This window comes from Mustela putorius, unplaced genomic scaffold (assembly GCF_011764305.1).
Source record: "Mustela putorius furo isolate JIRA1106 unplaced genomic scaffold, ASM1176430v1.1 tig00003909_pilon_pilon_pilon, whole genome shotgun sequence".
NCBI lineage: Eukaryota > Metazoa > Chordata > Mammalia > Carnivora > Mustelidae > Mustela > Mustela putorius.
Window position 1 is genome coordinate 27,811,576 of NW_025422057.1, and position 26,273 is coordinate 27,837,848.

At 47.1% G+C, this 26,273-nt stretch overlaps 1 protein-coding gene across 13 annotated transcripts in view; it reads left to right on the forward strand.

Annotated features, from left to right (window-relative positions):
• SEC31B (SEC31 homolog B, COPII coat complex component) overlaps positions 1-26,244 on the forward strand; it is a 32,005-nt gene extending 5,761 nt beyond the window's left edge. For 8 of the 13 annotated variants that reach the window (XM_045068512.1, XM_013054636.2, XM_013054642.2 and 5 more), the window contains 23 exons: positions 4,977-5,172; positions 5,348-5,443; positions 6,365-6,508; positions 6,837-6,979; positions 7,839-7,938; positions 8,033-8,194; positions 8,714-8,848; positions 12,016-12,246; positions 14,199-14,273; positions 14,534-14,632; positions 14,987-15,086; positions 15,584-15,762; positions 16,021-16,147; positions 16,518-16,663; positions 17,368-17,541; positions 18,046-18,207; positions 21,065-21,242; positions 21,676-21,990; positions 22,236-22,294; positions 22,592-22,738; positions 23,033-23,152; positions 23,618-23,689; positions 23,922-25,070. In XM_045068512.1, the coding sequence (XP_044924447.1) occupies positions 4,977-5,172; positions 5,348-5,443; positions 6,365-6,508; positions 6,837-6,979; positions 7,839-7,938; positions 8,033-8,194; positions 8,714-8,848; positions 12,016-12,246; positions 14,199-14,273; positions 14,534-14,632; positions 14,987-15,086; positions 15,584-15,762; positions 16,021-16,147; positions 16,518-16,663; positions 17,368-17,541; positions 18,046-18,207; positions 21,065-21,242; positions 21,676-21,990; positions 22,236-22,294; positions 22,592-22,738; positions 23,033-23,152; positions 23,618-23,689; positions 23,922-24,101 (3,340 nt within the window). In that variant the 3' untranslated portion in view covers positions 24,102-25,070. Of the gene's footprint in view, positions 1-4,976; positions 5,173-5,347; positions 5,444-6,364; positions 6,509-6,836; positions 6,980-7,838; positions 7,939-8,032; positions 8,195-8,713; positions 8,849-12,015; positions 12,247-14,198; positions 14,274-14,533; positions 14,633-14,986; positions 15,087-15,583; positions 15,763-16,020; positions 16,148-16,517; positions 16,664-17,367; positions 17,542-18,045; positions 18,208-21,064; positions 21,243-21,675; positions 21,991-22,235; positions 22,295-22,591; positions 22,739-23,032; positions 23,153-23,617; positions 23,690-23,921; positions 25,071-25,975 lie in introns of those variants that run through there. The other 5 variants (XM_004749489.3, XM_004749487.3, XM_013054644.2 and 2 more) reach the window with 5 other exon arrangements.
• The last annotated feature ends 29 nt before the right edge of the window (positions 26,245-26,273 follow it).

Consider the following 26,273-nt stretch of genomic DNA (forward strand, 5'->3'; position numbering starts at 1 on the left):
TTATTGTTCTGCTTTCCTGGAGCCCCTCTGTCACTTTCCGGCAGTATCCCTTATTTTATAGTTTTTTTGCATATCTTTGTATTTCCAGTACCTTCCCTTTTGAAGAGCAGCTACTGGAGGGTTTACCAATAATCATGGAATATTCTTAGCATCTAAGCAAGGGCCCCCAAAAGGGGTGAACTAATGCAATAACATTCGTACTCCTGGAGTTAAGAAGAGGGGCATGGGCAAGGACCCTTCTCCTCAGCCAGCAAAGTAGCAGCCTTAGCATAGCAGTGGCTCCTTAGGGCAAAGAGTTCCTAATAGAGGCAATATAATTGCTTAAGAAATCTTGTATCATGCTTGTGTATGCCTGTGCATACACAATAAATATATATAAAATATATATATATAATCAATTACTTAATTTATATATAAATATATAAAATCTTTTTAAAAATTCTTGTTTTTTAAAAAGAAGGTGCCTGGGTGGCTCATTCAGTTAAGCATCTGCCTTCAGCTCAGGTCATGATCCCAGGGGTCTGGGATCAAGCCTCTCATCGGGCTCCCTGCTCAGGGGGGAGCCTGCTTCTCCCTCTCCCTCTGCCTGCAGCTCCCCTTGCTTGTGCACGTGCTCTCTCTCTCTCTCTCTTTCTCTGTCAAATGAGTAAATAAAATCTTTTAAAAAAAGAAATCTTGAAATTGAATCCTAAGATCCCTGTGGGCAGAGATTTTGTCTGTTTTAGTCATTGCTGTATCTCTGGCTCCTAAAACAGTGCCTGTTGTTAGATGCTTAATAAAATCCGTTAAATGAACAAGTGACATTAGAAATGTCTGGATTACCAAAGCGAGCATTGGTATCTGCAATTTCAGTTTGTTATAGTTATTCTTCAGTTAATCTTAATGCCTGGAGAGCTTTTCAGGGGTGATGAGTGGTAGGTTTTGCAGCCAACTAGGTTGAAGGGACCCTTTTTGAAATGTAGGTACCCAATAAAGGAATCATAAACTTCACTTCATACCCTGTTCCATCCTGCAAGGATTGGGGACTATAACCAAAATAAATGGTACAGTTAACCCTATTGATAGTATTTCATCTCTACTTTCTTCTCCACCTCCATTATTGTATCCAAATATTGATTCGCATTTTCAAAGAACTAAAGAATTACCTTTAGACCTGGATCTATTAGAGTTGTGGTTTTGTTTGTTTGTTTGTTTTATTTTAAAGATTTTTATTTATTCAACAGAGAGATAAAGAGCACAAGTAGGCAGAGCGGCAGGGAGAGCGAGAAGCAGGCTCTCCACTGAGCAAGGAGCCTGATTCGGGGCTCGATCCCAGGACCCTGGAACCATGACCCTAGTGGAAGGCAGCTGCTTAACTGATTGAGTCACGCAGGCACCCCAATCTGTTGAGTTTTGTTGAAGAAATTATCTTAGACACTCCAGAGTCTAAGACACCCTCTTTTGGCTCAGCCTGGGTTCAGTCACTCACTCAGAAACCCACATTTCAAACTATTGACCAAGTTGATCAGGTAGGTAGAGAGCTGCCCATTCTTTGCTTTATGCTTTCCTCTTTTCTGTGTCATCTTTGGCATGGTTTAGTGGAAAGTACAATTGTATTGCATCCTTCGCTAAAGGTCCATGACTGCGCAGGTTGTATTCTGACAGTGTTCTTCAGTTTCCTTACTTATGTATAAAGAAGAGGTTGTGCAAGATGGCTGCTAAGAACCTACTAGGCTCTAGATTCGGGTCTAATGTTCAGTCTTCCTTCCCTTTCTTTTTTTATAGCAAAAAAAGCAGCAGCTAAGTACTCAGTTCACAAGTCAACACACAAGTCATGTATTTGCTTTTTTCTTCTTTTTTTCTTTTCCTTTTATCCCCTAAAGATTTATTCATTTATTTATTTATTTGAAAGAGAGAGAGAGAGAGCGGAGGGAGCAGCAGGAGAGGGAGAGACGCAGACTCCCCATTGAGCGTGGAGCCTGACTCAGGGCCCAATCTCAGGACCCAGAGATCATGACCTGAGCCAAAATCATGAGTTGAATGTTTAACCAACTGAGCCACCCAGGTACTCCCCACTTTTTTAAAAAAGAAACCTTCCTTGTGTCTCTCTTCATTGTTACCTAAACATACACTTTTCAAAACCTTTCCCCTTCCTTTGCCTGTCCTTTTTATGGCTCAACCACATTTGAATCCTGAAGACCTCTTTATCCTTAATCCATGATGCATTAGAGAAATGTTACATATTTAGAAATACCTGACTGAAAGAGAACTGCTCTGAAACACTGGGTACAAGTGCAGACAAGGAGCTGCCTCAGGCTATAAGTAGACTGAGAGTGCGTGCGTAAATGCATCAGAATCAATACGGATTTCAACATCCTTCCCCTATTGGTCTAGGCTGGTATTAGTCTGATGTATCTAGTACAGGGGTTCTCAACCTGGTTGCTTGTTAGAATCACCTGGGGGTTCATGTTAAAAATGTGAATTATGTAGGTATGTAAAGAATCTGTATTTACTTTAGGCGCCACCCATCATTCCTGATGCTCTGTGGTGCTCATTGTTGCCACCTGCATGGGAACCTCTTCAGCAGAGAATTCTACCGGTATTCTCATGTTTTGAAGTTCCCATTTTTCTATATAAACTCTTTCGATACCTTCTCCTTAAATCTCTCTTCTTCTAATGTCTGAAAAATCCCATTTTTAAGCCAAAGGCCAACTTGTTTTTTTTTTTTTAAGTTTTTATTTTTAAACCATTCAAACATAGAAAAGTTGTAGACTAGTACAATGAGTAATCGTATACCTTTCCTTAGATTTGTCAGTTATTCATTTTTGGTTGCATTTGCCTGCATGCTTCTGAGCTCTCTCTCTGCATCCAAACACATGCGTACACCCACCCATCTACCCCCGCCCCTGCAACATGCGATTCCCTGTCCTTTTGCAGAGCAGAGATGATTGACAGTCCTTGAGCCCACTGAAGGGTCATGTACTGTTTGGGCTCCTGCTTCATCCTCGCCAGTGAAATGGTTTTCCGTAGGACTGTACTTCCTGTAGGCTTAGAGAAAGGAAGTCATTTTGTCACGCGCTGTGATCTGCATTTTGGTCTCTCAAAACTGGATTTATTTTCCAGCCCTTTGGTGACTCCCCCTTGAGGTGTCACGTGCCTTTGTCTTCGGTCTGGAGGTCATGAGTTGTGCCCATACTGTAGCATCCTCCACCATCTGTGTGTGAGTTTTTCTCTGGCCACACTCTCTGACTTCTGTGAGACCTATTCTGGGCTTCTGTAGCTGCTCTGATGACTTACCCTCTGCCCACACTGACCTCTAGCCCCAGGGGGACATGGCAGCCTCTCGAACCAGGGTGGCACACATTCTTCTGCCCTATTAAGATCAGGGCGACCTTAGAACACATTGCCATTTGGACAGTAGCTCTGGAGCCACCGTTTGTGTCAGCTCTGCTGTTTTATCTCAGTTGCTGACCTGGTCTCAACCAGTGTTCAGCTCTTTACTTCTAACAGGCGGTTGCTGCTCTCATGACTAGCCGAACAGGTTCCTGCCTGGTCACCCCACTCAGTTCCCAGGGTGTGGGAACATTTCATTTCCAGGTTGGGATCTTATGGTATCATTTGATGTGAAATCTAGCTTCTCTGAAGGGCTGTGGAAATAGCCTTGGCTGGCAACTGTGAATGAAGGACAAGCTACCTGGGAGGCTTTGAGGATTTCACATGCTTTCCCTGGGGGCTTTGCAGAGGAACCATCTTTGTCTGCAGGAGCCCAGGGTCCATCTTTTTCTTTTGTGCAAGACACTGGCAGAGTCTCATTAGAAGCATCATTAGAAAGCCAAAAGTGTTTCCCAAGAGGTATGTTTATTCTTTACGCTTCTCTGTTGGTAGGGCTGGCCCAGGGCAGTCACATGGAAGACACACAGGGTGGAGAGGTCTGTGGGTCTTTTCTTCCCTCCAGTTTGAGAGGGAAGAGGGGACAGCAACTGTTTGTGTAGGGAAACTGCTTCATAGTCAGGTATAAAAGAGTCTGGATCTTCCTCTAAGCAGAATACACTATTTTATGATAGTTAAGAGCTTGGGCTCTAAAATAAGATGGACCAAGGCACCTGGGTGGCTTAGTCGGTTGAACATCTGACTGTTGATTCTGGCTAAGGTCATGATCTCAGGGTCATGAGATCAAGCCCCACGTCGGGCTCCATGCTGAGTGTGGAGTCTGCTTAAGATTCTCTCTCTCACTCTCGCTCTACAAAAATAAATAAATAAAATAGGATGGGCCAGGCTTTAAACCTTGATTCTGCCACTTCCTAGCTGTCCAAAAGGGATAAAATTACTAGCTGTGTATACAGAAGTTTCATTAAATTCTCTCTGCCTCAGTTTCCTCAATTAAAAATGGAGTCCATAATAATACTTCATAGGGTTATTGAATACTAAATCAGCTAATACATGTGAAGCACTTAAAACAGTGCCGGGCATATAGGAAGTATCTAGTAAGTGTTAGTTGTTGTTGTCATTTGAGTTGTGAGGATTAAGTAATCTATTTGAAATATGTATCCCTGGGTCTATGTAACCCCAGTAATGTTAATTAAGGGGGAAAAAAAAAAGCATGCCACACAGCTCTGAGGCAGTGTTCTCCTGCCTTCTGGTGTAACAAAGATAGAATCTTTCTTTTTTATTTTATTTTATTTATTATTATTATTATTTTTTAAATTTTTTTAAATTTTTTAAATTTTTAAAATTTTTAAATTTTTTTTTATTTTTTTATTTTTTATTTTTATTTTTTTTATTTATTTTTTTTATTTTACAAAGATAGAATCTTTTTTCAGAGAAAGGGCATGACCAAGCAAGCAAACCTGTGTTGTGTGTCTGGTAAGTGAGGGAGACAGGCAGACTCCATCTTGGTGGGGATGCCTATGTATTGACAGAGGCTGACAGAAATGCCTCCTCTCTGCCTACTGACATGAATCTGAGCTGGTGCTGATGCTGGTTCCTCCTCTTTGTAGGTTTTACAAGCTGATCTGGGGGAGCTTTGGCAGTGGGCTTCCAGAAGGCTCCGGGATCATTGCAGGCGGTGGGGACAATGGCCTGCTTACTCTATACAATGTGACCCACATCCTGTCTTCGGGGAAGGAGCCTGTGATTGCCCAGAGACAGAAGCACACGGGACCTGTCAGAGCCCTTGACTTTAATCCTTTCCAGGTATTGCATTTCATTTGGTCTAACATGGCCAAGCCGTGGAGCCACTTGTGACCTTTAGTCTGTAATTCTGAGCCCTTCTCACACTGTTATGGGGGAGGTTTTGGAAGCCCCAAATGTGGGTTTCTTTCCCCCTTTCCTGGGATGGTGTATCTCCAAAGGCCTTTTCTTCATACAGGCCAACCTCCTGGCCTCGGGGGCCAGTGATTCTGAAATCTTTATTTGGGATTTGAATAACCTCAATGTGCCAATGACCCCAGGATCCAAGTCACAGGTAAGGAGACTCCCAGGGCTGCTGATTAGAGTGTGCAGCTGATTTGCCCAGGAAAGTCTTGAATTCTTGAGGCACCCAGAGCCCCGGAGACTTTGGACTTCACCACTGGAGGGCAGTAAAGCGCCACAGACTAACACGTTACCAGCCAACCCATAGCAGGGATGGAGGGGAAGGGTGGTGCTTTGTGGTCATTAACTGTCCTAGGGTTTCTGGAACAAAGATGAAGAAAGGCAGTAAAAGACATTGAGAAAAGGAGTGAGAATACTATTTATCAGAGTAGAGCTTAGGCAGAGTAGAGTAAGACCCTGGGCTCTGGAGTGGGGCCAGATACATCCTTGTCCTTTTGTGGGGTGGGTCATCTTTGCCTCTATATCTGGTTCTCCCATGCGGTTGGGCATCTTGTGTATGTCTGTCTCTGAGTATACCTACCTGTCAGTCTGTAACTGGGCCCGTCTTTTTGCTTCCTGGCTCTTCTCTATCTTGTGCTTACAGTATCCTGAGGTAAGTTAAGTATAAATTTGATAGCACCTTGTGCCCTAAAAATAGCAATGGCTTGTCTTTCTGCCTTATTCTTTCTGGATGTCTTACATGTCTTTATTATCCTCCCTTCCTCCTTCTCTGCCACTCTCTTTGTCATAGATAAGAGGGCTGATTTAAATCTTGACTCCATCCTCTCAGGAACACCTTGGGATAGGAGTAAATTCCAAGTCTGCCTGCCATTCTCTCACCTTCTACACCAGTCCCCTAACGGATCCTCTCTGGAAAATTCAGCTCCCACACCCTGACACTGTTTGGGTTTGGGAAGCCCCATCTCGACTCTTGGGCTTTCTGCGGGGAGGTTGGGAACAGTGGAAGAGCAAATGGCTCTTGGTCCAAGGGATGACAAGTTGTCCCCTTCCCCCTCCCCACTTCCTGCCTCAGCAGCCTCCAGAAGACATCAAGGCACTCGCTTGGAACCGGCAGGTTCAACACATTCTGTCTTCTGCTCACCCCAGCGGCAAGGTGGCTGTGTGGGATCTCAGGAAGAATGAACCTATCATCAAAGTCAGCGATCACAGCAACAGGGTGAGTCGTGAAGGCAGAATACAGGCTCGCGCTCTGGCTTCTTTCTTGTGCCTAGACTTCAGAGCTGCTCTTCCCCAGGCCAGTGTTCTGCTCCCAGCTTGCACTTGCAGGTCCAGCCTCTTAGCAGATTTCCAGTTGAGAGTGAATGCTTAGGGAAGCTAAACAGCTGACACCAAAGGCTAATGTTCCTTACTTACTCATGGTCATCACTTATCACTGAGAAAAGACATAAAACCAACCCTCAGAAATCCTATTCCAACTAGGCAGAAAAGGTTCATAACCAGAAGTTTCAGATTACGTCACCTGTTGCGGTCTGCTTTGTTCACAGATGCACAGCTCAGGCCTGGCCTGGCACCCAGACATAGCCACCCAGTTGGTGCTGTGTTCAGAAGATGATCGTTTCCCGGTGATTCAGCTATGGGATTTGCGCTTTGCCTCCTCGCCCCTGAAGGTGCTGGAGAGCCACAGCAGGTAAAGTCTTAAATTCTGTCTACATCCTTGGTGGATGGTGGGGCATAACTGACCTGGGTAGGAGGCAATGAATGGCTCACTTTAGTTACCAGTCATCTTTCCTGTCTTCAAAGCAATTCCCAGTGAACACACAGTCTCTAAGTCCTAGCTGTAGCTCCAATAAAGAGGAGCTCCTTGAGATCCTGAGGTCGTGGAAAAGAACCTGAGATTCCATTTAACTTCCAGAAAGGGCGTATAGATGGGATCATGAGAAATATTTGGAGACAATGTTTAGTGCCTCTGGGAGAATCTTCAGGCTCTGATTCAAGGATAATGTTCTTTCTTTAAGTGGTGAGGTTACTTCATCCAAGACCTCCTTAATAAGAGAACCTTGGCTCCTGTCTGTCCTCTGAACAGGCTTTCCCCTGAAGCTGTAGCTCTTGGGCCCATAGCAGAAAAAGCAGCCCCACACTGTTCTTTCTTACTAAAGGGCTGTATTGCTTTTATACCTTCTTGGGGACTTTGAAGAGTTGAGTCCTCACTACCCTTCTTTTTAAAACAAGCACCCATATGGTTGAGTGTGTGTCTGATTCTTGCTGTTCATAGTCCCTACTCTGCAGCTGGGGAAAGAAGCAGGCCGTTCTGCAGGAACCTATGGGAGACAGAGTAATAGAGTGTGTAGTGCACAGGCTCTGGGATTTGACTTGGGTTCTGGTTGTGTGACTGCCGAAGGTTCCTCAAATTTTCAAAGCCTCATTTTCCTTATTTGTAAAATGAAATCAGACTGCTCATTTTACAGGGGTGAAATTTATCCAAGATATATAAGGTACCCTACTCAGAGTAGGCATTCGACAAATGTTAGCTGCTCTTTCCTTTTTAGGGGGATCTTATCCATGTCGTGGAGCCAGGCTGATGCTGAGCTCCTGCTCAGTAGTGCCAAGGACAACCAGATCTTGTGCTGGAACCTGGGGAGCAGTGAGGTAGGCTGGCCGTTCTCTGGGAGAAGAAATAAGCTATGTTCTGGCTTACCTTCCTTTTAGTCAGGGTTTCCCTAATGGTGGGGTTCCCTCACAGGTAGTATATAAGCTACCCACACAGAGCAGCTGGTGCTTTGATGTGCAGTGGTGCCCCCGGGACCCTCCAGTGTTCTCTGCTGCCTCCTTCGACGGCTGGATCAGTTTGTACTCCGTGATGGGTAGGAGCTGGGAGGTCCAGCAGATGAGACAGGCTGACAAGGTTTGAAAGGCTTGGTGGAGAATGCTGGAGGGAATGCTGTCTCTATGTGGGGGGAGAGAAAAGGACGAATGGCCTGGGAGGAAAGGGGAACTATTGGAGACTGGGAGGCCCTGGGATGGGAGGGCTGCACTTTTGGTGTAGTGCCCATCTTCCTGGGACGGTGTCGTTCCTGCTACAATACGAAACAGACCTTCATGTTGACTCTTTCTCTTGGATGTTCCCTGTAGTATTTCGGGGACACTGGATCTCCATGCCAGGACCATTATTTTGGAAATACGAACTGTCTCATCTCCTTCTCTCCTGTAGATCCATTCTGTGTCTATATTCCACTGTAGGCCATGGATGCAGTAGGCTTTCCAAGAGCTTCCTGCATGGGAGTTCTACCCTCACTACCAGTTCCCTAGAATACGGGAGTCCAGCCTTTGTCCAGATTGGGTATCTCCAGGATTCCTCCCAGAATAAAGTTTATAGATGCGGCCCCATGTGGGGTTGGTGATACAGGTGTCCTTTTGCCTTCAGATCTCTTCTTCTTTCAGCAAAGGCCAGCCTCTCCCACCATTGCAGGTACCAGAGCAAGTGGCCCAAGCATCGTTGATACCTCCTCTAAAGAAACCCCCCAAATGGATGAGAAGGCCAGCAGGTGTTTCATTTGCTGTAAGTGCACAGTTGTGCATGTGTGTTTGTGAAGCCTCACGTATGCCCAACACATAGCTGTGTTCTGTGGGACATTTATTCCTACTGCCTGTGCTCACATCAGGGCCCATTTTTGGGCTCAAGCAGAGTCACTATTGCTCTCTTCTCTATCCCTTCACCTTGCTTACTCTGCCAGTGCAGTCTGAAAAGTATTGGTTGCTGTAGGCTGTTTGGTTATAGAGAACTGCCTGAGGGCTCCATCTGATTTTTCTCTAACCCCTACATGTCTGGACTGGGACTGAGTGCAGACATGGAAGGGTTAGAAACACAAAGCAGGAAAGAAAAAAATTTGTAAGTCCATCCTGTCACTCCTCTGCTCAAAACCTTTGACCTCTATTCCGTTATGAACTCAAGGCCAAATGTACACAGGGCTCTGCTTACCTTTCCAGTTTTTTTTTTTTTAAGATTTTATTTATTTATTTATTTGATAGAGATTGCAAGAAGGCAGAGAGGCAGGCAGAGAGAGAGAGATGGGGGGAAGCAGGCTCACTGCTGAGCAGAGAGCCCGATGTGGTTCTCGATCCCAGGACACCGAGATCATGACCTGAGCCAAAGGCAGAGGCTTAACCCACTGAGCCACCCAGGCGCCCCACCTTTCCAGTTTTTATTCCCAACTTTTCCTTATGTGTTCCCTGGGTTCCAGTTCCATACGACTCTTTTCTGTTCTATAGATAACTCCTCAACTTTGCTGCTTCTGCCTGTACCCTTCCCTTTAGCTTCCCTCCTGAGCCACTGAATCCTCCTATGGTCTTTTATGATCCCTTGCTTAAATACCACCACCTCCACAATGCCTGTCTTTAAACCCTTGTCAAACTTCACTTCCACTTGTTAAGCATCTGCCTTCGGCTCAAGTCTTGGTCCCAGGGTCCTGGGATCAAGCCCCACATCAGGCTCCCTGCTCAGCAGGAAGCCCCCTTCTCCCTCTCCCTCTGTCTGCCACTCCTCTTGCTTGTGTTCCCTCTCTCGCTGTCTCTCTCTCTCTCTTTCTATGTCAAGTAAATAAATAAAATATTTAAAATATATATATATAAATAAATAAATTTAGGTTTGAATTGAAAACAGATGTATCAAAGATGTGGTTCTTGTGTTCTGAGCCACCAGTTTTATTGTGGAGGTAAGGCTGACATACTCAGGAGCCAGGGAGGTGAAGAATTCTGATGTTGAGAGAGGTACATTCTGTTGTTTATTTGTTTGTTTCAGGAGGTAATTCTCTGTTTAATTTTTTGAGGAATCACCATACCATTTTCCACAGCAGTTGCACAGTATTTCCAACGGCAATGCCTAAGAGTTTCATTTTCTCTACATCAGCTCTAATCATTATTTTCTGCCTTTTTTAATTGAAGTGTAATTGACATACAATGTTACATTCAGTTTCAGGTGTACAACTTAGTGATTTGACAAGTCTGTACATTAGGCAATGCTCCCCACACACGTGGCTACCAGCTGTCAGCTTGCAGCGCTATTACAGTACCGTTGCCTATATTCCCTATGCTGTTCCTCTCATCCCTATGGCATATACATTCCATAACTAGAGGCCTCTACCTTCCACTCTTCTTCACCCATTTTGCCCATCCTCCCACTCCCCAACCCTCTGGCAACCACCAACTTGTTCTCTGTATTTATGGGTCTGTCTGGAGAGGCCTGCATTACTTTTTTTTTTTTTTAAGATTTATTTATTTATTTATTTATCTGAAAGAGAGAATGCCCATGGATGGGTTGGAGGAGATGGGCAGAGAGAGGAGAGAGAGAATCTCAGGCAGACTTCCCACCAAGCATGGAGCCCAACACAAAGCTCTATCCTGGGATCCTGAGATCACCACCTGAGCTGAAATCCAAAGTCAGACCCTCAACAGACTGAGCCACCCAGGTGCCCGAGGCCTGCATTCTTGTTATAGCTCTGTCACTTATCAGCTGATGACCTTGGGCAGATCGCTTAACTCAGGACTATCTGTAAAACAGGGATAGTGATACCTGGTCAGCTTATGTTAGTGAATTGACATGAACCTCAAGAATATACATAAGCACTTTGTAAGACTAGCAAATATTAACAGATCAAAAGTTAAGTTTGTTTTGTTTAGTGCTGATCTGTAGTGTAGGTTTGTGCTGTAGGAATCCAGTGAAGAATTCCAACTCGGAAAGTTCATTAAGGAGGAGGTCTCCGGAAGGGAAATAGTGAAAGGTTGGGGAGTAGGCAGTAGCTGTCAACCATGGCTACAACCTGAAGACCTTTCATATATACTGAGCCTAATCCCCGGGCCCTTCCCCGCCCCCATGTCCCAGATTCGGACTCTATTGTCCAGAGTACAGCCTGATGACTCGGGATAGCTGTGGTGTTGTGTTAATGTGGGGCTGCGATGGAAACCTGCTGGAGTCAAGGGACTTTAATAAGCTCTGCTTGGTGACAGATGCTTTAGGTAGGGTCCCTGTTTTGGTGAGAAGGACGCTCAGGTAGGGCTGTTTTTGTGGGTGAAGGCTCAGAAGCAGGAATGGACTGGGCACTTTGGGGATGTGGAGTGGTCACATAAATAAACAGGGAGACAAAGGCTAGAGAGTCTGGCCCTGACTTTGGGGGATTTTGTACACCACGGGCAGAGAAGTTTAAGCTTTCTTCTGTGGCCTTCTGAAACCATAACACATTCCTAAGCAGCTGTAGGTATAGAGTGATGGTCTGAGGCTTGGACTGGAGGAGGAAAACCCAGAGGCTAGCAGCTTATTCCAATAACCGAGGTGTGCTAGCCCTGGAAATGTGACAGAGGGGCCCTGCACGAGAAACACTGCACAAGAAGAGGTGAGACTGCTGTTTCGTGGCTGTGGCTGTGTGGGTATAAAGACTGTGATAATGCCAAGGCGTTTAGTCCAGGTAACTGGGAGAAGATTGTTATTAGCACAGCTGAGAAGATGAACTATGTGCCGGAGTCTGAAGCTGATGGGGCTAAAAATGCAGAGGTGGTTTTCGTATATGGGGGCGCATTTGCTGCTCCTTTCCTGATCCTGTTCAACCCCCAGGAGTTCTTACTATTGTTTTTCTATCCTAGGGCCAACCAGTTAAATAGCCTTCCCTGTAATGTAGACTTGGTGTTAATTTTTAGCCTGAAGAGATGAACTTTACCCTTGTTTTTTCTTACCAGTTTGGGGGGAAGCTGGTTACCTTTGGCCTCCCCAGCACTCCTGCCCACCAGGTGCCACAGCCTTGCCTCCGCCTAGTCTTCGTCAGTCAAGTCATCATAGAATCTGAATTCCTGAGGCGGTCAGCTGAGCTGTGGGAGGCCCTGGAATCAGGAAATCTCCTGAATTATTGTCAGGACAAGATCGAACAAACATCGCTGCAAAGCGAAAAGATGCTCTGGCAATTCCTGAAGGTAAGAAGCATGAAGGTTGGCTGCTCTGAAGTATTTCCCCCAAAGCTGGAAACTCTAGGACATGAACAACCACACTGTGACCTAGATTACAGAGGCCCTGACCTCTCAGGCTTTTTCCTACACCACACCACCCTCTGGACACAGACTCTTCACCTTTTACCAGTGGCTCAGAGACCTTTTGCAGCTAAGGAAGCTGAGAGGTACAAGTGATACTTGCCTTTTTTGCTTCTATTGCTGATGTCCTAGATACTTTATCAAAGCCACAGTGAAGGCTTTTATGCCATGCCAAAAGGCAGATAAGGTGATGGGAAGAGAGAAGAGAAGGGAAGGGAAGGAAAGAGGATTGGCTGGAAGGGGACATCATCATGAGAAGGCTTTGAGCTTGTTTCAGGTAACCCAAGGCAAGTTATTGTGATGGGACTCAGGGCTTAAGTCCCAATTTATTTTGGAGGCGTGGATCAAGTTCCAGTGCTAATGAAATTTCAAGTTGTGCATGACATCAGAAGGAGTGCTCCACCTATTAAGGAAATTGAGCAGATAGGAGGAGAGAACTAAAGGGAGAAAGAGAACCTACTGGACAGACAGTGAGAAGATTATTCAAAGCTTTGGGATCATAGTAAACAATAAAAAAGGACAGAGCCTGTCCCTGGGGGTCTAAGAAAGACTTGGGGTCGGTGCTTCAGACACAGTAGAACTTCATGAACATAGACACCAGGAATCCGGGAAGGAGACAAGATTTGAGAAAGATCATCAACTGCTGAGTGAAGCTAGAAAAAGGTGTGGGAAGAAAAGAATAAGAAATGATGCTTTTGTTGTAAGCAGAACTCTACTGCTCCAGGAATGGTGGAATGGGAAAGAGAATAGAGGTCACCATCAGGAGTTGAGCCTTTATTCTTCTGAACAAAGGAGGCAGCAGTACCTAAGGACAGAGGGGAGTCTGGTCAAAAACCTCCCCAAGAGCTGTCCATCATGATGGTCCTGAAGCTGAACGTGGTTGAACATTTCCAAAGGATGAATATGGGAGAAGGCGGGAGCCCTGAGAGACTATGAGAAAGGAGTAGTCAGAATTCATGGTTCTGAGTAGGACAAATGAAGGGCTCAGCTCCCTAACCCTGATTAGGGTAGGGCTTCAGGAAGGTTTTTGCCCTCAGTATCTGGCACGCTGCCTGGGTAAGCTGACTTGGTTTATATCTGGGCAGCTTCCCCCATGAACTATGATTTCACCTAGATATTTTAGACTTACAAGACTCTGTAGGTTCTCTTGGCATCAGTCTGCCCAGAAGGATGTGGGACAGGAGCCACAGCTTGTCGGCCGGGCAGTGGGAGGTGGCGCTCTTCTGTAGGGATTCTTGGAACAGCCCATGCAGGAGTTCAGAGTCCTCCTCAACACCCCAGAAGACAGCTTAGGTGCAAGGAGATGAGATGCACACAAGGCAGGCATGTAGGTGGCCCCGGCAGAGAAGCCTCATGCCTACAAGAGCTAATGTCTCTTGTACCCACTTCAAAAACGTTTCTAGAGTCCCTGCAAAAGATCTGTTCAGTTACAAGAGTCCTTGCAATGAGGGCAGCCTGGGGTGTGGTGCCCACAGAGGCTATTTATTGTTTGTTTAGTTCCAGTTCAGATGCAGTTTATCCATTGCAAGCAGTGTTGCCTGGAAACATAGCTGACATTTGACTCTTACCAGGTAACCAGGCTAATAGATCTAGTAAGTCAACAGAAGGTCTAGTTCTCACGTAGAAGTGGGCAAGGGTTTTGTTAACACCCATGCCTCTAGCCCAGCAGAATCAAATCTGGGGAGAGAAAGGGGAGAGATGGTGTTGGCCTCAGTAGGACCCTTCTGGTAGCACGAAGAATTCTGTTAGAGGGTACACTGGCACAGACGTTGGACTTATGCAAGAGAGGATCATTCACATTGATTTAATGGAGACTTGTGTGTTCTGTGGTTCCTTAGGTGACCTTAGAGGAAGACTCCAGAATGAAATTTCTAAAACTATTAGGATACAGTAAAGATGAGCTTCAGAAGAAGGTAAGCTGCTTTTACATCAGAAGCACATACTTGAAGCAGAGAAGAAGAGAAGGCCTTCAGTGGAAACTGTCTCAGTGACCTCTTTCTGGGCTTCCCTAATGCATATATAAACATTGTACCTCCTGGAGGTAGGCTTCTCCCCAGGTAAATAGGCCAGGATCTTAGAGAGTCCAGTCAGTGTGGTGTGAAGGTGGGAAGGAAGCATATTAGATGTTTGACCTTATGCTGGGAAGAGGATACTCACAGGTCTCTCCTTGCAGGTGGCCACGTGTTTGAAGAGTGACGTGGGGCTGGGTGAGAGCCCTCAGTCCAAGGGAGACGATCTCCACAGTAACAGACAGCAGGTCTTCTGCAGCCAGGTGTGGTGGGAGCCCAGAAAGCTGGACCTGGGGTAGCACAGGAGACCTGTCTTTAGGGCATCTGCCCCTTCCTGGCTCTTTGTTTCGCTCTCATAAAGTGCTTGGCTTCCATAGATGTCTTCAGACTCCTCGTTTCTTGGAACCACAGTGAGACACAGAGTGCATAAACTTTTGGGCTGGAGTGGAGCTCTGTTTTAACCATGGACTAGAGCCCTTCCTAGACCTTATCTGGTTATTTTTTATCTGTATCATTATGGGCCAGATAGTAAAGCTCCCAGAGAGAGCTACTACGCCAGCTCTCTATCTGTTTTCAATTCATTTCCAAAATAGCCACCTCCATCCTTTCTTGCACAGACCTCCAAACACCTCACAGAGGAAGCCTCTGCCTCCTCATCCTTCTTTGATGAGCTGGTCCCTCAGAATATGACTCCATTGGAGATCCCCATCACAGAAGGTACTCTGATCCTGAGGGAGAGAAATGCTCTGTGTGGGAGTAGGTGGGCTCAGAGTTCTTGGACTTGAGAACATCTTCTTGTCCCCTGCCTCCTGCCTCCCTCCCACCATCACAAGTGCTGGGTGGTTCTGTTAGTGATTAGAGCCCTCCTTGGATTTTTATGGATACATCTTTGCTGTGGAAGGCCTTCTAGCAAGATATTTTCTCTCCTACTGTTTTCTTAAAAGACTGCGACCCTGTTCTTGCTGAGCAAGCACACACTGTCCCTCTGGTATTGCCATGTGAGGCCCTCCCTCATGTCGAGCCCTGTCCTTAGAGTCCTGGGTCTGGTACTCGGGGATAGTGTGCTACATTTTGTTGCTGAGGAACGAAACTTGGGAGTTTCATTTGGGGCAAGGGAGATACAGAGATAGAAGGGGTCTACTGTGGGCCCTGTAGGGGACCGGAGGCTAGGATCTGAGGGCAGGCTGACATGGAGGGGATGCCTCCGCTTGCAGACACGGATGGACTCCTGAGCCAGGCTCTCCTGCTTGGAGCACTGCGCCCTGCTGTGGAACTGTGTCTGAAGGAAGAGCGCTTTGCTGATGCCATCATCCTGGCCCAGGCTGGAGGCGCAGATCTGCTAAGGCGAACACAGGAGTGCTACTGGGCCAAGAAGAAAACCAGAATCTCTTCGGTAACTGCCCACTGTGCAGGAGGGGAGGGGATTACTTGGACTTTGTCAGGTGGATGCCTACACCTCGGGGTTTAGAAGCTCTGCCAGGCTCTCTCTCTCCCCGCTCCAACCAGCCCTCCCTCACCTGCAACCCCTAGTCAGTGGTCTAACAAGAAGCCTGCTCACCAGTGGCCTTTCTTAGCATGTCCCTGTGTGTGACTCCGACTGCCTGTTCTGGATGGATGGCTGATGACCTCCTTCTCTCTCTGCCCATTATAGCTGATAGCCTGTGTTGTGCGGAAGAATTGGGAGGATATGGTGCACACCTGTAACCTGCAGAACTGGAAGGAGGCACTGGCCTTACTACTGACATACTCCGGGCCAGAAAAATTCCCTGAGCTCTGTGGTAGGTAGCCCTAGGTTTCAGACAGAGTGGTGTGACTCTGGCATGCAGTTAACAGACACAATTGAGGGAGGAGGCAGAGGAGCAGCCTGAGCTCTGGGAGGCCAGGCCGTGTTGTCAAGGCCAAGGTCTGGGTCAGCTGGGAGGCTAGGACTACAGTAGTGATCACATATTGTCCTGTTTTACTTTTTCTCATTACATCTCTATGCAAGAACTCTGCCCTTCACTGTAGAGCAAAACTGGCCTCAGTATTGTCCAAAGACATTGCGGTTACTTGTCCCACAGCTCATGGTCCTCTGCCTATTTTCAAATAGGAGAATGAGAAGAAGCACAGGAAAGCTATGCCATTAAAGAACTTTCCATCTCTCTGCAGACATGCTGGGTACTCGCATGGAGCAGGAGGGTGGCGGAGCACTAATTTCCGAAGCCAGACTCTGTTATGTGTGCTCAGGGAGTGTGGAGCTGCTGGTGGAGTGTTGGGCAAAGTGCCACCAGGCTTCGTACCCCCTGGCTCTGCAGGTACTCTCCGTGTGCAGGGCCCTGGTCACTCCACACCAGGCTCGTTGGAGAGGCTGTTGACGGGGATGTGCAGGGGCATCAGAGGCGAGGCTTCCGGGTCCCCAGGCTGTGACCAGTCTATTAGGAAGTAGAAAAGGGCCTTCAGTGTCTGGGATGAGCTAGCACCTTCCTCTCTCCTCAGTCAGAGGAGACTGAGCAAGAGCTGCTTAGGCATTAACTTTCACAATTTTTTCCCACTTTAGGTTTGGTTTTACAAGTTTATTCTTTGTTTGAATAATTGTGAACCTGGGTCTCTTAGCTGCTATGAAAAGTTCTGTGTATTTAAATTGTGAAAGACATTCCACAGGTAACTAGAGAAGACTCACAGGAAGACAAAGCCACAGATGAAACGATAGTGTAACAACATGAAGTTGATGCTGTACTAGCAGGGTAAAGGGTAGAGAAAGCAAAAAAAGAGGCAGAGATGTAGGAGAGTCTAAGAGCCAGATGGACTCAGTTGGAGCAATGCTAACAGCTTGGGAGGTGAGGCCAAGTGGCTTTTCTCTAACTGTCACATCTTCTACAAATCATCACCTGCTGCTTGTACCTGGCCATGGCCAGATACCCTCAGACCTATAGTGGGAAGTCCCTGGGTGAACTGCCTGGCCTGAGAGAGCAGGATGTGCTTGGAAGACACCTGACTGCCCTTATCCCTGTTCCTGTAGGACCTGATGGAGAAGGTGATGGTCCTTAATAGGAGCTTGGAGCTACTGCGGGATCCTGACAGGGTGAGCTCAGGCCCTGCCACAACCTTCAGGGTCACTCAGTATGCCAGCCTCCTGGCAGCCCAGGGCAGCCTGGCCACTGCCATGAGCTATCTACCCAGGGACTGTACTCAGGTGAGTGGGACCATGGAGAGGGAGCAAACCATTTCAGTCATCTAACACTGGCTGAGCACGTCCATGTTCCAGGCACTCCGCAGATGCTGAAATTCTAGAATAAATGAGATCTAGTCCCTCAGGAAGTTCACCATCCCTTGGGGGAAATCAGATGTCAGTAACTTACAGTGTTATAACAGAAGCTTATACTAGGTGCTATGAGACTCCAGGAAAGGGGCTGGTTTTGCATAGAGTAGTCATCAAGGAAGGCTTTCCAGTGGTTAAAACAGTTGAGCTGGACCTTCACAGAGAAGCAGCTTCCCAGCAGATGTAAGGCATTCTAGGTAGAAGGAACGCCAAGGAGGGAGGCTTGGCAGGGTTTAGGACCTTTGAGTCACCTAAGGTGGCTGAAATGTAGAGGGTCAACTGAAGTTTGAATGCTATATGAGGCCAGGCTTATAAGAACGGATGTTTACTCATTTAAATTTTAATTAACACAGTTTTTCATTATTATAACTTTTGTAGGCACCAGTTCAGCAGCTGAGAGACCGACTTTTTCACGCTCAGGGTTCTGGTGTCTTGGGCCAACAGTGTCCTCCTTTCCCCTTCGCTCGGGTTGTGGTGGGAGCTACCCCCCACTCTAAAGAAACATCCTCTTACAGATTGGGATTCCAGCCTTCTCACCAGGTAGGGCCTGGTTTGGTTTGTTCACTCATTTGCTCATTCATTCAAAAATACCTATTTAATGTCTGCCAGGTACCAAACATGGTTCTAGGCACTTGGAATATATTAGTGAATAAAAATGATGAAAATTCCCAACTTTGTAGAATATAGATTCAGGTTTTTTGTTTTTTTATTCCTTAATAACTGCTTGTCAAACAACTGCTAGGTTCTTAGAACAGAAATGTGGCCTAACCATGATTCATGTCCTTCATTAGCTCATAGTCTCATGGAAAGACAGATATGTAAAAGATTAGTACAGTAAAATTCATAAATGCCGTGATTGGGGTACGATACGGTACCATGGGATCACACAGAAAAAAGTAACTTGGTCTTTGGGGGAGCAGGAGAAGCTTAGGACTTATTTTAGAATGAGTATGATGTTTGATCTGAGTATTGAAATTTAAGTTATTTAGGCAAAGGAAGGAATAGGTAAAGGTTATTTCAAGCAGTGGGAACAGCATGTAAAAAAGCACTGAAGGGAGTGTAAATAAAGCCCACTTGAGGAACTACTGATATTTCAGTGGGGCTACAAAACAGGTGTTTGTTGTAGGGGAGTGAGATTAGATGAAGCTGGAGTAAGAGGTGGGCGATAGAGCAGGAAGGACCTGGAATTCTGTGCTGAAGACCTTAGACTTGACCCTGAAATTGAATGGTCTTCTGCAGGGGAATGATTAGCTATGTGTTTAGGAAGGGCAAGGCTGGAGGCAACTAAAAGGCAATAGCAAGAGATGTGAGGGCATAGAATGACTGACCTAAGGCTAGAGAATGAGGTTAGATTTAAGATACTTAATAAGTAGAATGGACAGAAATCGGTGATGGCTTAGAGGAGTCTGCAAAGTGGGGGGACGGACCCCCCAGGTACCAACCAGTGCCCAGATGGTTAGGGTGCTATTAACTTAGGATACCTGCCTGGATGCTGCTGGAGGGACTGGGGAACAAAATCCAGCAAGATGGTAAATAGAGCTATCAGACAGAAGCTCTGACGGTTCATCCTGTCCCACCTTTAGTTCTCACCCTAATGTTTTTTCTTCTTTCCCCCTGCTTACCCCTCCCTCCTCTTCCTTCTCCTTGTCCCCTCTCTCTCTCTTTCTGTCTCTCTGCCTCTCCCTCTCTCCTTTCTGTTTTGAAATAATTATAGATTCATAGGAAGTTGTACTGGGGGGGGGTCTCATGCATCACATTCCCCCACCCCATTTCATGCCAGTGTCCCACACAACCATAGTATAACGTTAAAACCAAGCAACTGATACTAGTACAATCTGTAGATTCAGATCTCATGAGTGTGTGTGTGTGTAACTATGTAAGAATTTATCTTCTCATCTCTTAAACAGGGTCCTTCACAAAGCAAAAATTGTTAATTTTATAAGGTCCAATTTATAGTTTTCTTTCTATGGATCACACGTTTTAGGTCTTTGCAAGTCTACACTCCCCTAAAGTTTTCCTGTGTTCTTTCTAAAAGTTTTATAGTTTTTGTTTTTCAGTTATGCTATGTTCTGTTTTGAGTTAATTATTGCATATGGTGTGAAGCTTAGGCCAAGCTCCTTCTTTTCTTGGCCAGTGGATATCCATAATTGAAAAGGCTGTCTTGGGCGCTTGGGTGGCTGAGTGGTTAAGCGTCTGCCTTTGTCTCAGGTCATGATCCCAGGGTCCTGGGATCGAGCCCCACATGGGGCTCCCTGCTTGGCAGGAAGCCTGCTTCTCCCTCTCCCACCCCTCCTGCTTGTATTCCCTCTCATTCTGTCTCTCTCTGTGTCAAATAAATAAATAAAATCTTTAAAGAAAAATAAAGAAAAAAGAATAAGCTGTCTTGGGATGCCTGGGTGGCTCAGTCAGTTAAACATCAGCCTTCAGGGGCACCTGGGTGGCTCAGTGGTTTGGGCTGCTGCCTTCGGCTCGGGTCATGATCTCAGGGTCCTGGGATCAAGCCCCGCATCGGGCTCCCTGCTCCGCAGGAAGCCTGCTTCCCTCTCTCTCTCTCTCTCTCTCTCTGCCTGCCTCTCTGCCTACTTGTGATCTCTGTCTGTCAAATAAATAAATAAAATCTTTTACAAAAAAAATAAAAAATAAAAAAATTAAAAAAATAAACATCAGCCTTCAACTCAGGCTGTGATCCCAGGGTCCTGGAATGGATTCCCGCATCCAGCTCCTTGCTCAGAAGGGAGCCTGCTTCTCTCTCTGCCTGCTGTTCTCCCTGTGTGTGCACCCGTGCGCACGCTTTCTTTCTCTCTGACACATAAATAAATAAAATCTTTAAAAAAAAAAAAAAGAAAGAAAAGGCTGTCTGTCCTCCATTGAATTGATTTTGCTCCTTTATTAAAAAATAACTGGGCATATTTGTATGGATTTATTTCTCAGATCTCTGTTCTATTATGTTGATCTGTGTGTCTTCTCTGACAGTACCACTTTTTCTTGAATACTACCTCTATGTAGTAAGTCTTGACATGAGGATGAATAATTCCTCCCACTCTGTTTTTCCTTTTTTTTTTTTTATGATATAATTTATTTGAGAGAGAAAGAGTGAATGAGAGAGAGATAGAACAAGCAGGGGGAGGGGCAGAGGGAGTAGGAGAAGCAGACTCCCCACCAAGCGGGGAGCCAGACACAGGGATCCTGGGACTTCAGGATCATGACCTGACCCAAAGGCAGACGCTTAACAGACCTGAGCCACCCAGATGCCCCTCTTTGTCACTTTCTATAGAGACATAGTTTCTGTTGATTTTTAAGAACTAGCTTTTTGTTCCATATTCTTTATTGTTCTTTTATTTTCAATTACTTACCCTTCTTTTCCTTTCCAGGTGCTGACCCTTTTTTCTCTTCACAGGTTCCAACTCCATCTCCAAGGCCAAGGATTTTCACACCTCAGTCATCACTAGTGACACCCTTGATATCTTCCCATCCTGGCCCTTATCAAAGCTCCCAAACACAGAATATCAGTGCCTACAGGGCACCTGAGCTCCAGGCAGCCCAGCCTTTGCCCTTGGCCCCTAGTGTAAGGCCTGGTGAGTGAGTGAGTCAAGATGTATCTGGGCAGAGCACAGAGGATAACAGTTGGCATGGCCAGCATGGATTTGGGGGGCATTATGTCTACTGTATAGTGAGAGAACCTTGGAATTTGTAGTCTGAATCCCTGGTACTATGACTTACTGGCTTTGTATCTGTGGGCAACAGACTTAGCCACTGTTTCTTTTGAAAAGTGAGAATAGCTATTATATTGGTCATTTCAACCCCACAGGATTGTTTTCAGAGTCAAATGAGGAATAGTTAAAAGTACTCTGTAAATGGTTGGTCTCCATACACACATACTCATCTTTCATTATCATTATTAGGGATGTTTGTTTGTATTTTATTGCTGCCTTATTCTTCCCTGATAAGCTCTGAGTCTCTCCCAAATTGAAGTTTGGTGGCAAATGACCTGTTTCTGTTCCTTTTCAGCTTTTTTTGAGCCACCTCTATTAAGTGGGCAAAAAGCCCAAATTTCTAACCCCTTGGGGTTCCCTGGAGCATGGCCTCTTCCTGGTCCACCTCCACCTGTGGTATCCTCAGACGCCATACAGCCTAGCTCTACCTCTCTGGCTGAGACGACTCGACTGTTCCCTCCACTTCCCGTGAGACTCCCAGGTGTCAGTCCTGCAAGCTTCGGGTCCCTAGCCCCTCCTGTCAACTTTTCTACGACACACCCTCCAGGAGGGCCAGGTGCTGCCTGCTCTAGTGCCCTCCCGATCACTGGCCCCTCGACTGCTCACCCAGGTCAGTCTTCTTTCCATGGCTTCTGTCTTCTGGGTCATTGCCTCCTTCCCTTCCCCCCTCCACTACCATCTTTCCTCACAGCAGTGATGTGGGGGCCATTGGGTTGAAGAATGTCAGCTGAGCCTGTCTGGTTTGGCAGAGGGAGGTGTGATCGACTCCAGCTCAAATAATTCTGCTGGCCTTCAGGCTGAATTTCCAGGGTTCCTGACTGTGCCCCTAAATATCTCTATCTTTGTGCTGTGCAGGACCTCAAGACTCCTTGAAAAATGCCCCAATGCCCAGGGCAAACCTCCAGAGGAAAAAGGTCAGTTCATGCCACCTACCCCCATACATACACCAATGACCCATATTCTATTTTCTTCCAGAATTCAGCCCATCTGCTTGTCAGCACACACACTGTCCTGTCCCTTTCCTCACTCTTTCTTCTCCTCTCAGCCAGCTTCTCTTTCCTTCTTGTATGCATATATCAATCTCCCTGTCTCCTGGTTCCCTACTTGCTACTCTGTTCCCTTGCTCACTCAAAACTTTTGTTGCTCTCTCAAAGCAGGGCCTAGGAAGTCTCTCAGCTTAGACTCATATGCTGTTCTTTCTCTGTGTCTAGTTGTCAGAGATATTTATGCCCCCAGCACCTATCACTGCTCCAGTGATGAGCCTCACCCCTGAGCCACGAGGGGTCCTTTCCTCACAGCCTTCTGTCCTTGGGATGGGCCATGCTCCCCCAGGAGCTCCAGGAGAATTCAGCCTGCAGGTGAGGGGAACAGTGCATTAACCTTCCTCTTGGAAACTGCAACTCCCCCTGGGTATAGAAAAGCAGAGAGCATGGGAGATGGGTCTCAGGCATCGAGGGGCAGGCAGATTTTGCACTGGGGAACTGGTGTGGGCAGGTCCCAAATGTCCTTACTCCAGAGAAGAGGGAGTACCCCTTTCCCCAACTGTGCTTTAGTGGGAGCAGTGTGACACTGAGTCACGGAGGACTAGTCTGTAGGGAAGCTGTGAGAAGGACAGCTTGCCAGTCTCCCCTGTCTCCCTGCTCCTTCCTCAGCAACTTCAGCAGCGGCCCCCTGAGAAGGTGGAAAGGAAAGAGCTGCCTCCAGAGCATCAGTCCTTGAAGACCAGCTTTGAGAAGCTTCTACAACGCTGTTCCCTGTCTGCCACTGATTTAGTAAGTCTGAGCCTTCCCCACAGTGTCCGCCTCACAGCACTGGCTTGTTCCCAGCGTTCCTGAGCTGTAGATCAGTTCCTTGTGTGCCTCTTTTCTCAGGGTCCCTGAGCCGCTGTCTGTGTCTTGTACCTACTAGATATCTCCATGTGGGACAAGAATGGGGGCTCGTCTGGTCTGAGTCTAGCACCTAGGAAGCAGGGCCTAGCAGCACCAAGGCTTAACTCTTGGCAAGGCAGCACGGGGCACCGGAGGGAGGGTGCAGCTAGGAGTAAGGAGACCTGCCGTTCGTGCACTGGCCGTGTCAGCTTACGCAAGTCACTTACCCTCTTTGGGCCTCCATTTCGTCTCCTGTGAAATGAAAGCAGTAGCATGAAGGCCTTCCAGCTCTGACATACTGTGATTCTTTATAGTCCTGTGTAGTGTTAGTCTCGGGGCTGGGGTCAGAATCCATTTCCCTCCCTGCAGAAGACAAAACGGAAGCTGGAAAAGGCAGCCCAACGTCTAGAATGCCTATATGATAAGCTCTGCCAGGGCACAGTAAGTACATTTAGTGATGCTCCTCTGTCCCCTGCCCTACACCGTCAGCTGTGACCAGAGGGACCCCTGTCCTTTTCCATAGGTCTCAGTGACCTGGGTTCCCCACAAAATATACACATAGACCTCTTGCCTGACCCTGGGCTTCAGAACTTAAATCCTCTCTTACTGTTCCACGCTCCCAGGGCAGGGGCTGGGTTGGGCTCCCTTGACCTAAGCGTCCGTCCGCCCACAGCTCTCACCCCATGTCCTGGCTGGGCTTCATGAGGTAGCCCAATGTGTGGATGCGGGAGACTTCGAGCAGGGCCTGGCAGTGCATGCCCAGGTGGTGGCCTGCAGCAGCTTCAGCGAGGTCTCCAGCTTTATGCTCGTCCTGAAGGCCGTCCTCACCATTGCGCAGAAGCTACACATGTAAACCAGGGAGCCTCCCTTGCCAGGAGCTACTTCTGCTGTGACTTAACTTCTCCCTGCAGAAAAGGGGGAATTTTGGAATGGGTTTTGTTTGTTTTCCCCCACCCTCTTCCCTTGCTGCCAGGTATATGATGCAGTGGGCTTGCCTCAAAGCTAGCAGAGTGCCTGCTTTCCACCCCTTTATGCCTGGCCTTCTAGAATCTGCCGAAGGCTCTCAGCCTCTGAGGCAGAGAGAGCCAGTTCTTCCCTTTCCCTGATGCTGGGCTCTGACAGGACCCGGAGCAGGGCATCTTCTCCCCCAGGGGGATTCTGTGTAAGTGTGGCTTCGGAGGGGCTGAGTGGGATCATTACCTCCAAGTCTACCTCTGCTGTACGCATCTTGTGGGGATTTGTTTTCCCCTTCTGTGGGTTATGAGCCTGACCTTACCTTCTCCTTGCCTCTGACTTCATATTTCCGGGTCCTTTAATTTCTGAGCCCCAGAGACTGGGCTAGAATTGACTTGTTGTTCATCTTTTGAACAAGTGATGGACATGGGGGGTGGGTGCTGGGCGGAACCAAGAGGAGGAACTTTGGCCCGTTTTACAAGACCTTCTCTTCTGCCAGTATCATAGGGATGGGCTGGGTTAGGCGGAAAGTAGAAGGCGCACAGCCTTTTGCTGGGAGCTACCCTAGGCTGTGAGACAGGAGCAGAGGGACCACTGCCTGCGGGGACCTGACCTGATTTGACCTGCCCAGACCCTGGCCCAAGGCCCTCGGCCATTCATTCTGTGATCATCAACCCCATTCTGCAACAGGAGCCATATTAACAAAAGACTTTTCTGGCACTGCTCCTCAAGGGTTGGAGGCCCTTCTCCTCAGCCCTCACATGTCTCAGGGCTGCCTTCTCTGGCTGCACTTTTCATGGTTGAACTTTGCATTTGAAGCACTGATGTACTTAGTGGGCAATAAAGCTGCTTTGATTTGGTTTCCTCAGTCATCTCCCAATTATTGTCTCCTCTGGGTCCTATTTTGCCCTGACCTCTCTTCCTATTCTCTTTGTTCCTGCTCCCTGCACCCCAGTAAGGTAGGAGAGAGGCTTGAAGACCCATGGGGAGTCTAGAGAGTTGAAGAAAGGAGGGGGTGCGAGGAGGAGGCCTTGCAGCATCTGTGGCCACTCTGGTGTGTGTGTGTGTGTGTGTATGTGTCTGTCCGTGCCTGACGTTCAGCTCTAGGGTTTTCCCCACACCACTTCAGGGCTGAGCTCAGCAGCACAAAGGGGCTGGGTGTGAAGCCGGGGGTACTATCTCTAATCCTGTTGTAGATCCCATCATGTCTGTGGGCTAGATGTGTGTGTTTGGAAGGAAGGGATTGTTAGGCAGTATTTGTTTGTAAAGCCACTTGCTCTTCAGATAATACTTGCACTAACTTCTATTGAGGAAGCAGTGTGAGCCCCTGCAAAGTCCTTTCCCAAAGTGTCTTTGAAGCCAAGAGCCCATTGAAGGGAAGAAAGGCAGGGAGAGGGGATTAGTTTGTTCAGCAGCTGTGAATTTCAGTGGGAGGTTGATGAACTCTGAAGTCTTTGTTTAAATTAAAGGGGGGGAGAAAAAAGCCGCTGCTGGAGCGAGAGCCCCACTTGGGGCCCTGAACTAACACAAGGAGAAGTCTGAGCTGCAGGGAGCTGTGTACTGACTGTGGAGACTTTTCCCAAACACTTTCGGGAAAGGTGTTGTGAGAAGAGAAGGGGCGGAGTGGGGGATTAGCATGTGAAATGAAGTTTTCATGGACTCCAGTGGGGGTAGAAGGCTATTTTAATGGCATTTTGTTCTCTTATTTTCTCTCCTTGAGCTCTTTAGAGATATTGTTTTGCTAAGGCAGGCTTTCTTCCCCCTTTTTTCCAGTCTGCGGATTGCCTCTATGGGAGCCAACATAAATATTTCTCCTCCAGGAATGCGGGTTAATTAAAAGGAAATGAATGAGTGGAAGCATCCAATCCAGACCCACAATAGGCGGGTGCCCTGGCCTGCCCTCCCCTCCCACCACCGCCAGCACCACCAGGGCTGAGCACGACCCTGGCTCTGTCTTTGCCCTAACCTGCTGCTAAGGCCAGTTGAAGCTGGGATTCTTTTCAAGAAAAGAAAGCCCTGCCTGTGTGTAGGCCCACAGGCCAGCAACAGGAAGGAGAGTGTTTTGCGCCCC